Below are 12500 nucleotides of genomic sequence, written 5' to 3' on the forward strand. Positions count from 1 at the left end.
TTTGAGAGAGAGAGAGGGAGAGGAGAGGAGAGGAGAGGAGGAGAGAAGAGAAGAGAAGAGGAGAGGAGAGGAGAGGGATAAGGAGTAGGAACAGAGTGGAGGGGGAGTAGGAGGAGGAGGAAGACAAGGGTCAACACTAAACAGTTCTGTGTTTTCCTGTGTGTGTGGAATGTCTATGTGAGTATGCATGTACTTGTCACGTGTGCTCCCTCTCCGGCCTCTAGGTCACCAGGCTGCTTGTTATGGCGCGCACCTGTCACCATCGTTATGCGCACCTGTGCGTCATCACTCACCTGGACTCCATCACCTCCCTGATTACCTTCCATATATCTGTCACTCCCTTTGGTTCCTTCCCCAGGCGTTATGGTTTCTGTTCCAGTGTTTAGTCTGTGCGTTGTTCGTGTTTCTTGTTTTATGTTGCATTTATTTATTAAAACACTCACTCTGTGAACTTGCTTCCCAACTCTCACCACACATCGTTATGGCACTACACTGTGGGGTTGTTTTAAACCCCCATATTGGTGTATTTCAGGGGTAGGCAGCTAGATTCACCCCGGAATATCATTCTAATCATTTATACACTGCAAATTGACCACAACTAAGCCCAAAAAGAGATTGTTTTTGAAAATAACAATAATTTCATATCTTGATTATATTGAAACACCGTCACATTTGTCTCTTTTTTAACTCATGGGAATACTTGGGAACAGATTTCCTAAATATATATTTTTTTTTTATACCTGGTGATTTTACAGTCTTTTTTGACACATAACTAAAATCATAAAATAATAATAATAAAATGTACTATATGGTAATTCATTCATTGATTTCTGACTGTTACCTGTACAGTGATCTCCCACCGATGGTTGCCAGATTGGAGAAGACACCCAGGTCTGTCATGTTCTCTGGCCAGGACTGGATATTGAGGAACCCTAGAGGAGAAATGGCAACCCACAGACAAACACACACTGATTATAACATCTCATTAAGTTCATTGTCTTTATGTGCTTTTGATAACGCATGAATGAAGATGACAAAAAGACTAGACTGTCTAGTACAGATGGATGATCTTAATTTGATCACTCTTTTGATGCTGAGAATTTTCATGCACGGCAGGAAATGCAAAATTGTAGTGTAATCAAGGTTCAAAAAGGATTTTAAAGTTTGTGATTTCCACTTGAAAATGTCTGAATTTATTTGCCCTAACGAAAAATGTATCAACTCCTCCAAAAAATGTCCATTCATTATAATCCACATAATCATTTACGTGTCCTGTTGCCTGCTGTAGAAAACTGGCTCAAATTAAGATCTTACATGTGTAGAACTTTGAAAAGTTTATCAGTGATGAGAAAAACTGAATCTGAATGGGAGCATAACAACTCTGTCTTTATTAACCCACAGAGAAGAACTGAATGTTCTCCTATTTGATGAAGGAGGTATTTAGAGGGGGAAGCTACACTTTCATTGCTTTTATGTGCTTCTTACAAGGATCCCATTTCTTTAAAGGAAATGTGTTGGGTAAAGACAATATCCAACTGATTAGCTGAATGAGTTTAACATCACTGGGCATAATACGACTGTTGCATGTGCCTTAATGATAGATAATATTGTGTGTGTGTGTGTGTGTGTGTGTGTGTGTGTGTGTGTGTGTGTGTGTGTGTGTGTGTGTGTATGGGTGTACGCGCTTGCATTCGTGTGCCCATTAAAGTGGACAGTATAGGCCCTGCCTTGGAGAGATATTGGTCGTTGCTCTTCCTTATTGCCCTGGTTTTCATTATGAAAATGAAGTTTCAGTCCATTAGCTATTTGGCTCAACGGCGAGTCGCAGGGTTTAATATGACAAAAGGTTTTACAGATGAGGTATAGCTCATCCCTTTATACAAGTCCTAATGGGCATTATCAGAAGAATAAATATACACACACTCCGCACGTACACACACACACACACACACACACACACACACACACACACACACACACACACACACACACACACACACACACACACACACACACACAAACCTCCATCCTCCAACCCGTTAACCGTTCCCCCCTAAACACACACACACAGAGAGACACAGCCCAAATCCAGATACAATAACAGTCTATACATTCCTTCTCTCACTCTCATCCTCACCTTCTTGTGTTTCCTCCCATGTCTCTCAGCAGCAGCTGAGTGTGTGTGTGTGTGTGTGTGTGTGTGTGTGTGTGTGTGTGTGTGTGTGTGTGTGTGTGTGTGTGTGTGTGTGTGTGTGTGTGTGTGTGTGTGTGTGTGTGTGTGTGTGCGTCTCACCTGTGATCTCTCTCACTGTGCGGAACACGTTGAGCCACTCCGGGTCCAAGGCCCCTATACCATGGTACATATCCCTATGGCCCATCAGAGAGAACAGGAGAGAGAGAGAGAGAGGAGCGAGAGAGAGAGAGAGAGAGGGAGAGAAAGAGAGAGAGATTAAAACAACTCTCTGCGTCCCACTTTAGAATGTGTCTGCATATGCATAACATGCCAAGGAACCTTTGACCTGACCTATTCCACCTACAGTCTGTGTGAATGAGAGATCGTCCTGTAGTGTCGTGTTGCCTGAAGCGAGGGTGGCTGCACAGCATCCCAGGGCAACAAGGCAAGGTCACGGGGTGAAATGAGTTCTGACAATCTCCCCTGCCTTCTCCCTGTCTTCCTCTCTTCCTCTGGGGCAGGGCCTGTACGGCAGGGCCTGTATGGCTGACGGTAGGCCTATGTCTCAGAGAAAATACCCTGGTTGTATTCAGAAGGGAGGCCCCCATGCTAGTTGACAGACTACCCTCCCTGGACCCAGCTCCAGACTGCAAGCTCAGCACTGACTGCAATCTGAGTGGTTCTTTGTCTTAGTTAAGTGCCAACAATGGAGGAGGGGTGGGAAGGGGTGGTGGTGGGGGGAGGAGGTGGGGGAAGTCAGGGAAGGGGTGGGGAGGGGTGGTAGTGGGGGAGGAGGTGGGGGAAGTCAGGGAAGGGGTGGGGAGGGGTGGTAGTGGGGGGAGGAGGAGGGGGAGGTCAGAGGAGGGGTGGGGGGAGAATAACACCACCTGGAGTAAAGGTAAAGTAACACTTACAAAGCACACTAACACTACCACCTGGAGTAAAGGTAAAGTAACACTTACAAAGCACACTAACACTACCACCTGGAGTAAAGGTAAAGTAACACTTACAAAGCACACTAACACTACCACCTGGAGTAAAGGTAAAGTAACACTTATAACGGACACTAACACTACCACCTGGAGTAAAGGTAAAGTAACACTTATAACGGACACTAACACTACCACCTGGAGTAAAGGTAAAGTAACACTTACAAAGCACACTAACACTACCACCTGGAGTAAAGGTAAAGTAACACTTACAAAGCACACTAACACTACCACCTGGAGTAAAGGTAAAGTAACACTTACAAAGCACACTAACACTACCACCTGGAGTAAAGGTAAAGTAACACTTACAAAGCACACTAACACTACCACCTGGAGTAAAGGTAAAGTAACACTTACAAAGCACACTAACTTAAAGGTAAAGTAACACTTATAACAGACACTAACACTAACACCTGGAGTAAAGGTAAAGTAACACTTACAAAGCACACTAACACTACCACCTGGAGTAAATGTAAAGTAGGTTAGGGTAAGGGTTTGGTTGTGTAGGTTAGGGTAAGGGTTTGGTTGTGTAGGTTAGGGTAAGGGTTTGGTTGTGTAGGTTAGGGTAAGGGTTTGGTTGTGTAGGTTAGAGTAAGGGTTTGGTTGTGTAGGTTAGGGTAAGGGTTTGGTTGTGTAGGTTAGGGTAAGGGTTTGGTTGTGTAGGTTAGGGTAAGGGTTTGGTTGTGTAGGTTAGAGTAAGGGTTTGGTTGTGTAGGTTAGGGTAAAAACCAATTTCTGCTTGCTCCGAAAATACAATCCAGAGGCTGCGGACGGAGGGTTTGACGCAATTGTGGAGCCTTCGGAGGCTTGCGGAGGCCAAATCGAGCTCCTTATTGCATTGCTGTGCACTCCGTATAGCTCCACATTGACATGATTGGTTGACGGTAGGTGGGGGCGGGAGGTCCTGAATAAACACAAACTCACTTCCTTGACAACTTCCTTCACAACAGCTCTGCGCTGCTCTGCGCTGCTCGGCAAAGCGCAAGAAGTATGAATGCTCTGACTTCTGCGGAAGCTGCATGGCAGTTAACGCTGTATGGCAGACGACGGATTGACCACGTATAGAGCCTTGAAGGGCTCATGTCTCTACCGTACAACATGCTGTCTCAGGCATCTTGCTACAAGTGTGAGGAACACAAAGACTAAATACATGGTAGTGTGTGATATAATTAAGCAATAAAGCCAGAGGAGGTGTGTATATTGGCCAATACACCACGGCTAAAGTCTGTACTTATGTACAATGCGAAGCAGAGTAGCTGGATACAGCCTTAGCAGTGGTATGTTGGCCCTGTACCACCAACCCCAGAGGTGCCTTATTGCTATATAAACTGGTTACCAATGTAATTAGAACAGTAAACAAGTCTTTTTGAGTCATACCAGTGGTATATTGTCTGACATACACACGGCTGGAATGTTGTTTCAGCCAATCAGCATCTAGGACCCAAACTACTAGGTTTATAATAAACAGTACATACCCTTTGATGCCGGTGATGAGGAAGATGAGGTTGCCGTTGATCTTGGTGCAGTTGACAAACATCTCTATGTTGCTGGCATCCACCGTCTGGGCTGTCTGCAGGCTGCCAGTCCCTATGCCGTCACACACTGGAACGCACACACACACACACACACACACACACACACACACACACACACACACACACACACACACACACACACACACACACACACACACACACACACACACACACACACACACACACACACACACACACACACACACACACACAGCATTGACATTTCTGCAACATTCCTCTGTCCAAGTCACAAGCTCCTTCCAGTTCCAAATGTTTTACTATCACACATACAGTAGATCCACCCATTGTCCTACCAACGACCTTGGCATTTCTTTCCCTGGTCAAGGATGGATGCTCTCTCAAGTATTTTCCTTATAGACTCATTATTTGGTGCATTGGCAAGGGCCTTTTCCCTGCTCAACACATTCAGATTGCTCTGATGACTTGGAAGACTTACAAAAGCATGAGCCAATGGTAGTGTCCTAAATGGTACTCTATTCCTTATGTATAGTGCACTACTTTTGACCCGTACGGTACCCACAGGGCTCTGGCCAAACGTAGCGCACCACATAGGGCATAGGGTACCATTTGGGCCGTAGCAATCTGAGCCAATTCCCACCGGCTAATGAATTCATTACATTGGCATTAATTAAACGTATAGGCCGGAAGTAGAGCCAAGTGTTTCTGACAGAGGCCTGACCGGGATGAATATGGCTGGCGTTAACTGGTGGAACCAATTTTTGATTGTGATTTATACGAGCCATTTCAATACCTGAAATGTTAATTTGTTATCATTTCCAACAGGTCCTCTGGGCCATCTCTCATTACCCCTCCCATCCCCCTGACAGTATAATCAAGAGATGTGGAATCGATAGACACACATATCTCTGAGCACTAAGCCTGAGAAACATAATTCATCAGCATTGGGGAGGAGACAGAGAGGTAAGGGGTGGTATATGGGAGGAGACAGAGAAGTTAGGGGTGGTATAGACATCAGGATTGGTTAGGAGACAGAGAGGAAAGGGGTGGTATATGGGAGGAGACAGAGAGGAAAGGGGTGGTATATGGGAGGAGACAGAGAGGTAAGGGGTGGTATATGGGAGGAGACAGAGAAGTTAGGGGTGGTATAGACATCAGGATTGGTTAGGAGACAGAGAGGGAAGGGTGGTATATGGGAGGAGACAGAGAGGTTAGGGGTGGTATATGGGAGGAGACAGAGAGGTTAGGGGTGGTATATGGGAGGAGACAGAGAGGTTAGGGGTGGTATATGGGAGGAGACAGAGATGTAAGGGGTGGTATATGGGAGGAGACAGAGATGTAAGGGGTGGTATATGGGAGGAGACAGAGAGGTAAGGGTTGGTATATGGGAGGAGACAGAGAAGTTAGGGGTGGTATAGACATCAGGATTGGTTAGGAGACAGAGAGGGTAAGGGGTGGTATATGGGAGGAGACAGAGAGGTAAGGGGTGGTATATGGGAGGAGACAGAGAGGTAAGGGGTGGTATTTTGGAGGAGACAGAGAAGTTAGGGGTGGTATAGACATCAGGATTGGTTAGGAGACAGAGAGGGAAGGGGTGGTATATGGGAGGAGACAGAGAGGTAAATGGTGGCATATGGGAGGAGACAGAGATGAAAGGGGTGGTATATGGGAGGAGACAGAGAGGTAAGGGGTGGTATATGGGAGGAGACAGAGAAGTTAGGGGTGGTATAGACATCAGGATTGGTTAGGAGACAGAAAGGAAAGGGGTGGTATATGGGAGGAGACAGAGAGGTAAGGGGTGGTATATGGGAGGAGACAGAGAAGTTAGGGGTGGTATATGGGAGGAGACAGAGAGGAAAGGGGTGGTATATGGGAGGAGACAGAGAGGGAAGGGGTGGTATATGGGAGGAGACAGAGAAGTTAGGGGTGGTATAGACATCAGGATTGGTTAGGAGACAGAGAGATTAGGGGTGGTATATGGGAGGAGACAGAGAAGTTAGGGGTGGTATATGGGAGGAGACAGAGAGGAAAGGGGTGGTATATGGGAGGAGACAGAGAGGGAAGGGGTGGTATATAGGAGGAGACAGAGAGGTAAGGGGTGGTATATGGGAGGAGACAGAGAGGTTAGGGGTGGTATATGGGAGGAGACAGAGAGGGAAGGGTGGTATATGGGAGGAGACAGAGAGGTAAGGGGTGGTATATGGGAGGAGACAGAGAGGTAAGGGGTGGTATATGGGAGGAGACAGAGAGGTAAGGGGTGGTATATGGGAGGAGTAAGAGAGGTAAGGGGTGGTATATGGGAGGAGACAGAGAGGTAAGGGGTGGTATATGGGAGGAGAAAGAGAGGTAAGGGGTGGTATATTGGAGGAGACAGAGAGGTAAGGGGTGGTATAAAATTGGGAGGAGACAGAGAGGTAAGGGGTGGTATATGGGAGGAGACAGAGAGGTAAGGGGTGGTATATGGGAGGAGACAGAGCGATAAATGGTGGTATATGGGAGGAGACAGAGAGGTAAGGGGTGGTATATGGGAAGAGAGAGAGGTAAGGGGTGGTATAATGGGAGGAGACAGAGCGATAAATGGTGGTATATGGGAGGAGACAGAGAGGTAAGGGGTGGTATATGGGAGGAGAGAGAGAGGTAAGGGGTGGTATATGGGAGGAGACAGAGCGATAAATGGTGGTATATGGGAGGAGACAGAGAGGTAAGGGGTGGTATATGGGAGGAGACAGAGCGATAAATGGTGGTATATGGGAGGAGACAGAGAGGTAAGGGGTGGTATATGGGAGGAGACAGAGAGGTAAGGGGTGGTATATGGGAGGAGACAGAGAGGTAAGGGGTGGTATATGGGAGGAGACAGAGAGGTAAGGGGTGGTATATGGGAGGAGACAGAGAGGTAAGGGGTGGTATATGGGAAGAGAGAGAGGTAAGGGGTGGTATATGGGAGGAGACAGAGCGATAAATGGTGGTATATGGGAGGAGACAGAGAGGTAAGGGGTGGTATATGGGAGGAGACAGAGCGATAAATGGTGGTATATGGGAGGAGACAGAGAGGTAAGGGGTGGTATATGGGAAGAGAGAGAGGTAAGGGGTGGTATATGGGAGGAGACAGAGAGGTAAGGGGTGGTATATGGGAGGAGACAGAGAGATAAATGGTGGTATATGGGAGGAGACAGAGAGGTAAGGGGTGGTATATGGGAGGAGAAAGAGAGGTAAGGGGTGGTATATGGGAGGAGACAGAGAGGTAAATGGTGGCATATGGGAGGAGACAGAGATGAAAGGGGTGGTATAGACATCAGGATTGGTTAGGAGACAGAGAGGAAAGGGGTGGTATATGGGAGGAGACAGAGAGGTTAGGGGTGGTATATGGGAGGAGACAGAGAGGTAAGGGGTGGTATATGGGAGGAGACAGAGAAGTTAGGGGTGGTATAGACATCAGGATTGGTTAGGAGACAGAGAGGTAAGGGGTGGTATATGGGAGGAGTCAGAGAGGTAAGGGGTGGTATATGGGTGGAGACAGAGAGGTAAGGGTGGTATATGGGAGGAGAAAGAGAGGTAAGGGGTGGTATATGGGAGGAGACAGAGAGGTAAGGGGTGGTATATGGGTGGAGACAGAGAGGTAAGGGGTGGTATATGGGAGGAGACAGAGAGGTAAGGGGTGGTATATGGGAGGAGACAGAGAAGTTAGGGGTGGTATAGACATCAGGATTGGTTAGGAGACAGAGAGGTAAGGGGTGGTATATGGGAGGAGACAGAGAGGTAAGGGGTGGTATATGGGAGGAGACAGAGAGGTTAGGGGTGGTATATGGGAGGAGACAGAGAGGTTAGGGGTGGTATATGGGAGGAGACAGAGAGGTTAGGGGTGGTATATGGGAGGAGACAGAGAGGTAAGGGGTGGTATATGGGAGGAGACAGAGAAGTTAGGGGTGGTATATGGGAGGAGACAGAGAGGTAAGGGGTGGTATATGGGAGGAGACAGAGAGGTAAGGGGTGGTATATGGGAGGAGACAGAGAGGTAAGGGGTGGTATATGGGAGGAGTCAGAGAGGTAAGGGGTGGTATATGGGTGGAGACAGAGAGGTAAGGGTGGTATATGGGAGGAGAAAGAGAGGTAAGGGGTGGTATATGGGAGGAGACAGAGAGGTAAGGGGTGGTATATGGGAGGAGAGAGAGAGGTAAGGGGTGGTATATGGGAGGAGACAGAGAGGTTAGGGGTGGTATATGGGAGGAGACAGAGAGGTAAGGGGTGGTATATGGGAGGAGACAGAGAGGTAAGGGGTGGTATATGGGAGGAGACAGAGAGGTAAGGGGTGGTATATGGGAGGAGACAGAGAGGTAAGGGGTGGTATATGGGAGGAGACAGAGAGGTAAGGGGTGGTATATGGGAGGAGACAGAGAAATAAATGGTGGTATATGGGAGGAGACAGAGAGGTAAATGGTGGCATATGGGAGGAGACAGAGATGTAAGGGGTGGTATAGGGTGGTAGGAGACAGAGAGGTAAGGGGTGGTATATGGGAGGAGACAGAGAGGTAAGGGGTGGTATATGGGAGGAGACAGAGAAGTAAATGGTGGTATATGGGAGGAGACAGAGATGTAAGGGGTGGTATAGACATCAGGATTGGTTAGGAGACAGAGAGGTTAGGGGTGGTATATGGGAGGAGACAGAGAGGTAAGGGGTGGTATATGGGAGGAGACAGAGAGGTAAGGGGTGGTATATGGGAGGAGACAGAGAAGTTAGGGGTGGTATAGACATCAGGATTGGTTAGGAGACAGAGAGGTTAGGGGTGGTATATGGGAGGAGACAGAGAGGTAAGGTGTGGTATATGGGAGGAGACAGAGAAGTTAGGGGTGGTATATGGGAGGAGACAGAGAAGTTAGGGGTGGTATAGACATCAGGATTGGTTAGGAGACAGAGAGGGAAGGGGTGGTATATGGGAGGAGACAGAGAGGTAAGGGGTGGTATATGGGAGGAGTCAGAGAGGTAAGGGGTGGTATATGGGAGGAGAAAGAGAGGTAAGGGGTGGTATATGGGAGGAGACAGAGAGGTAAGGGGTGGTATATGAGAGGAGACAGAGAGGTAAGGGGTGGTATATGGGAGGAGACAGAGAGGAAAGGTGTGGTATATGGGAGGAGACAGAGAGGTAAGGGGTGGTATATGGGAGGAGCTGGGAGGTAAGGGGTGATATAGACATCAGGATTGGTTAGGAGACAGAGAGGGAAGGGGTGATACAGACATAAAATAATGAATAGTGGAATATTCATTATTGGGGAAGGTTTAAGAAATGTTCAGTACTACTGGGAGAAATGTGAGTTCTGGTATGTGGGTACATTTGGGTCAGATGTCATTATGGTGGTACAGTATGTGGGTACCTTTGGGACAGATGTCATTATGGGGGTACCTTTGGGACAGATGTCATTATGGTGGTACAATATGTGGGTACCTTTGGGACAGATATCATTATGGTGGTACAGTATGTGGGTACCTTTGGGACAGATGTATTATGGGGGTACCTTTGGGACAGATGTCATTATGGGGGTACAGTATGTGGGTACCTTTGGGACAGATGTCATTATGGTGGTACAGTATGTGGATACCTTTGGGACAGATGTCATTATGGGGGTACAGTATGTGGGTACCTTTGGGACAGATGTAATTATGGTGGTACAGTATGTGGATACCTTTGGGACAGATGTCATTATGGGGGTACAGTATGTGGATACCTTTGGGACAGATGTCATTATGGTGGTACAGTATGTGGGTACCTTTGGGACAGATCTCATTATGGTGGTACAGTATGTGGGTACCTTTGGGACAGATATCATTATGGTGGTACAGTATGTGGGTACCTTTGGGACAGATGTCATTATGGTGGTACAGTATGTGGGTACCTTTGGGACAGATATCATTATGGTGGTACAGTATGTGGATACCTTTGGGACAGATGTCATTATGGGGGTACATTATGTGGGTACCTTTGGGACAGATGTCATTATGGGGGTACAGTATGTGGTACCTTTGGGATAGATGAAATTATGGTGGTACGGTGTGTGGGTACCTTTGGGACAGATATCATTATGGGGGTACCTTTTGGACAGATATCATTATGGGGGCACCTTTGGGACAGATATCATTATGGTGGTACAGTATGTGGGTACCTTTGGGACAGATGTCATAATGGCGGTACAGTATATGGGTACCTTTGGGACAGATGTAATTATGGCGGTACAGTATGTGGGTACCTTTGGGACAGATATAATTATCCTGGTACAGTATGTAGGTACCTTTGGGACAGATAAAATTATGGGGGTACATTATGTGGGTACCTTTGGGACAGATGTCATTATGGGGGTACATTATGTGGGTACCTTTGGGACAGATGTCATTATGGGGGTACAGTATGTGGTACCTTTGGGATAGATGAAATTATGGTGGTACGGTGTGTGGGTACCTTTGGGACAGATATCATTATGGGGGTACCTTTTGGACAGATATCATTATGGGGGCACCTTTGGGACAGATATCATTATGGTGGTACAGTATGTGGGTACCTTTGGGACAGATAAAATTATGGGGGTACAGTATGTGGGTACCTTTGGGACAGATGTCATTATGGGGGTACAGTATGTGGGTACCTTTGGGACAGATGTCATTATCGTGATACAGTATGTGGGTACCTTTGGGACAGATGAAATTATGGGGGTACAGTATGTGGGTACCTTTGGGACAGATGTCAGTGCAGGGGATGCACATCTTGATGCGGTTCTCCTCCACTTCCATCTTGTTGCTGGGACAAGCCCTCACACAGGAGCTGTGGTCCACCACAAAGTTATCTGGGACACAACACACAGATATACACTAACTTTACTCTACATGTTGCAGAAACGCTTCCACAGGGCTGTCCTAGATGGTTGTGTATAACTTTACACTACACATTACAGAAACTCTTCCACAGGGCTGTCCTAGATGGTTGTGTATAACTTTACTCTACACGTTACAGAAACTCTTCCACAGAGCTGTCCTAGATGGTTGTGTATAATTTTACTCTACACGTTACAGAAACTCTTCCACAGAGCTGTCCTAGATGGTTGTGTATAACTTTACTCTACACGTTGCAGAAACTCTTCGACAGGGCTGTCCTAGATGGTTGTGTATAACTTTACTCTACACGTTGCAGAAACTCTTCGACAGGGCTGTCCTAGATGGTTGTGTATGTAACGGCCGTCGTCAGAATGAGACCAAGGTGCAGCGGAGGATGTGTTCATCTTGAAATTTAATGCAAAAATGAACACTTTACAAATTAAACAAAAATGACAGCCGACAGTTCCGTCAGGTACTTACAACTAAACAGAAAGCATTCACCCACAAACCCCAAAGGAAAAACAGGCTGCCTACGTATGACTCTCAATCAGCAACAACGATCTACACCTGTTCCTGATTGAGAGCCATACACGGCCGAAACAAAGAAAACCACCAACACAGAAAAAGAAACCTAGAACTATGTCACACCCTGGCCTAACCAAAAATAGAGAACAAAAAACCCTCTCTATGGCCAGGGCGTTACAGTGTATAACTTTACTCTACAAGTTACAGAAACTCTTCCACAGGGCTGTCCTAGATGGTTGTGTATAACTTTACTCTACAAGTTACAGAAACTCTTCCACAGGGCTGTCCTAGATGGTTGTGTATAACTTTACACATTGCAGAAACTCTTCCACAGGGCTGTCCTAGAAGGTTGTGTATAACTTTACTCTACACGTTACAGAAACTCTTCCACAGGGCTGTCCTAGATGGTGGTGTGCATGTGTCTGTGTCAGTCCCCTGAATTG

General features: G+C 46.8%; 1 protein-coding gene across 2 annotated transcripts in view; it reads right to left on the bottom strand.

Annotated features, from left to right (window-relative positions):
- Positions 1 to 12500, bottom strand: part of LOC106574937 (receptor tyrosine-protein kinase erbB-4) — a 687167-nt gene that overhangs the window by 117072 nt on the left and 557595 nt on the right. For both annotated transcript variants that reach the window (XM_045698122.1, XM_045698121.1), the window contains exons 8-11: positions 11391 to 11504; positions 4638 to 4764; positions 2294 to 2367; positions 842 to 932 (exon numbers count right to left, since the gene is read on the bottom strand). In XM_045698122.1, the coding sequence (XP_045554078.1) occupies positions 842 to 932; positions 2294 to 2367; positions 4638 to 4764; positions 11391 to 11504 (406 nt within the window). The remainder of the gene's footprint in view (positions 1 to 841; positions 933 to 2293; positions 2368 to 4637; positions 4765 to 11390; positions 11505 to 12500) is intronic.

The sequence above is a fragment of the Salmo salar genome, chromosome ssa16 (assembly GCF_905237065.1).
Source record: "Salmo salar chromosome ssa16, Ssal_v3.1, whole genome shotgun sequence".
NCBI classification, from domain to species: Eukaryota; Metazoa; Chordata; class Actinopteri; order Salmoniformes; family Salmonidae; genus Salmo; species Salmo salar.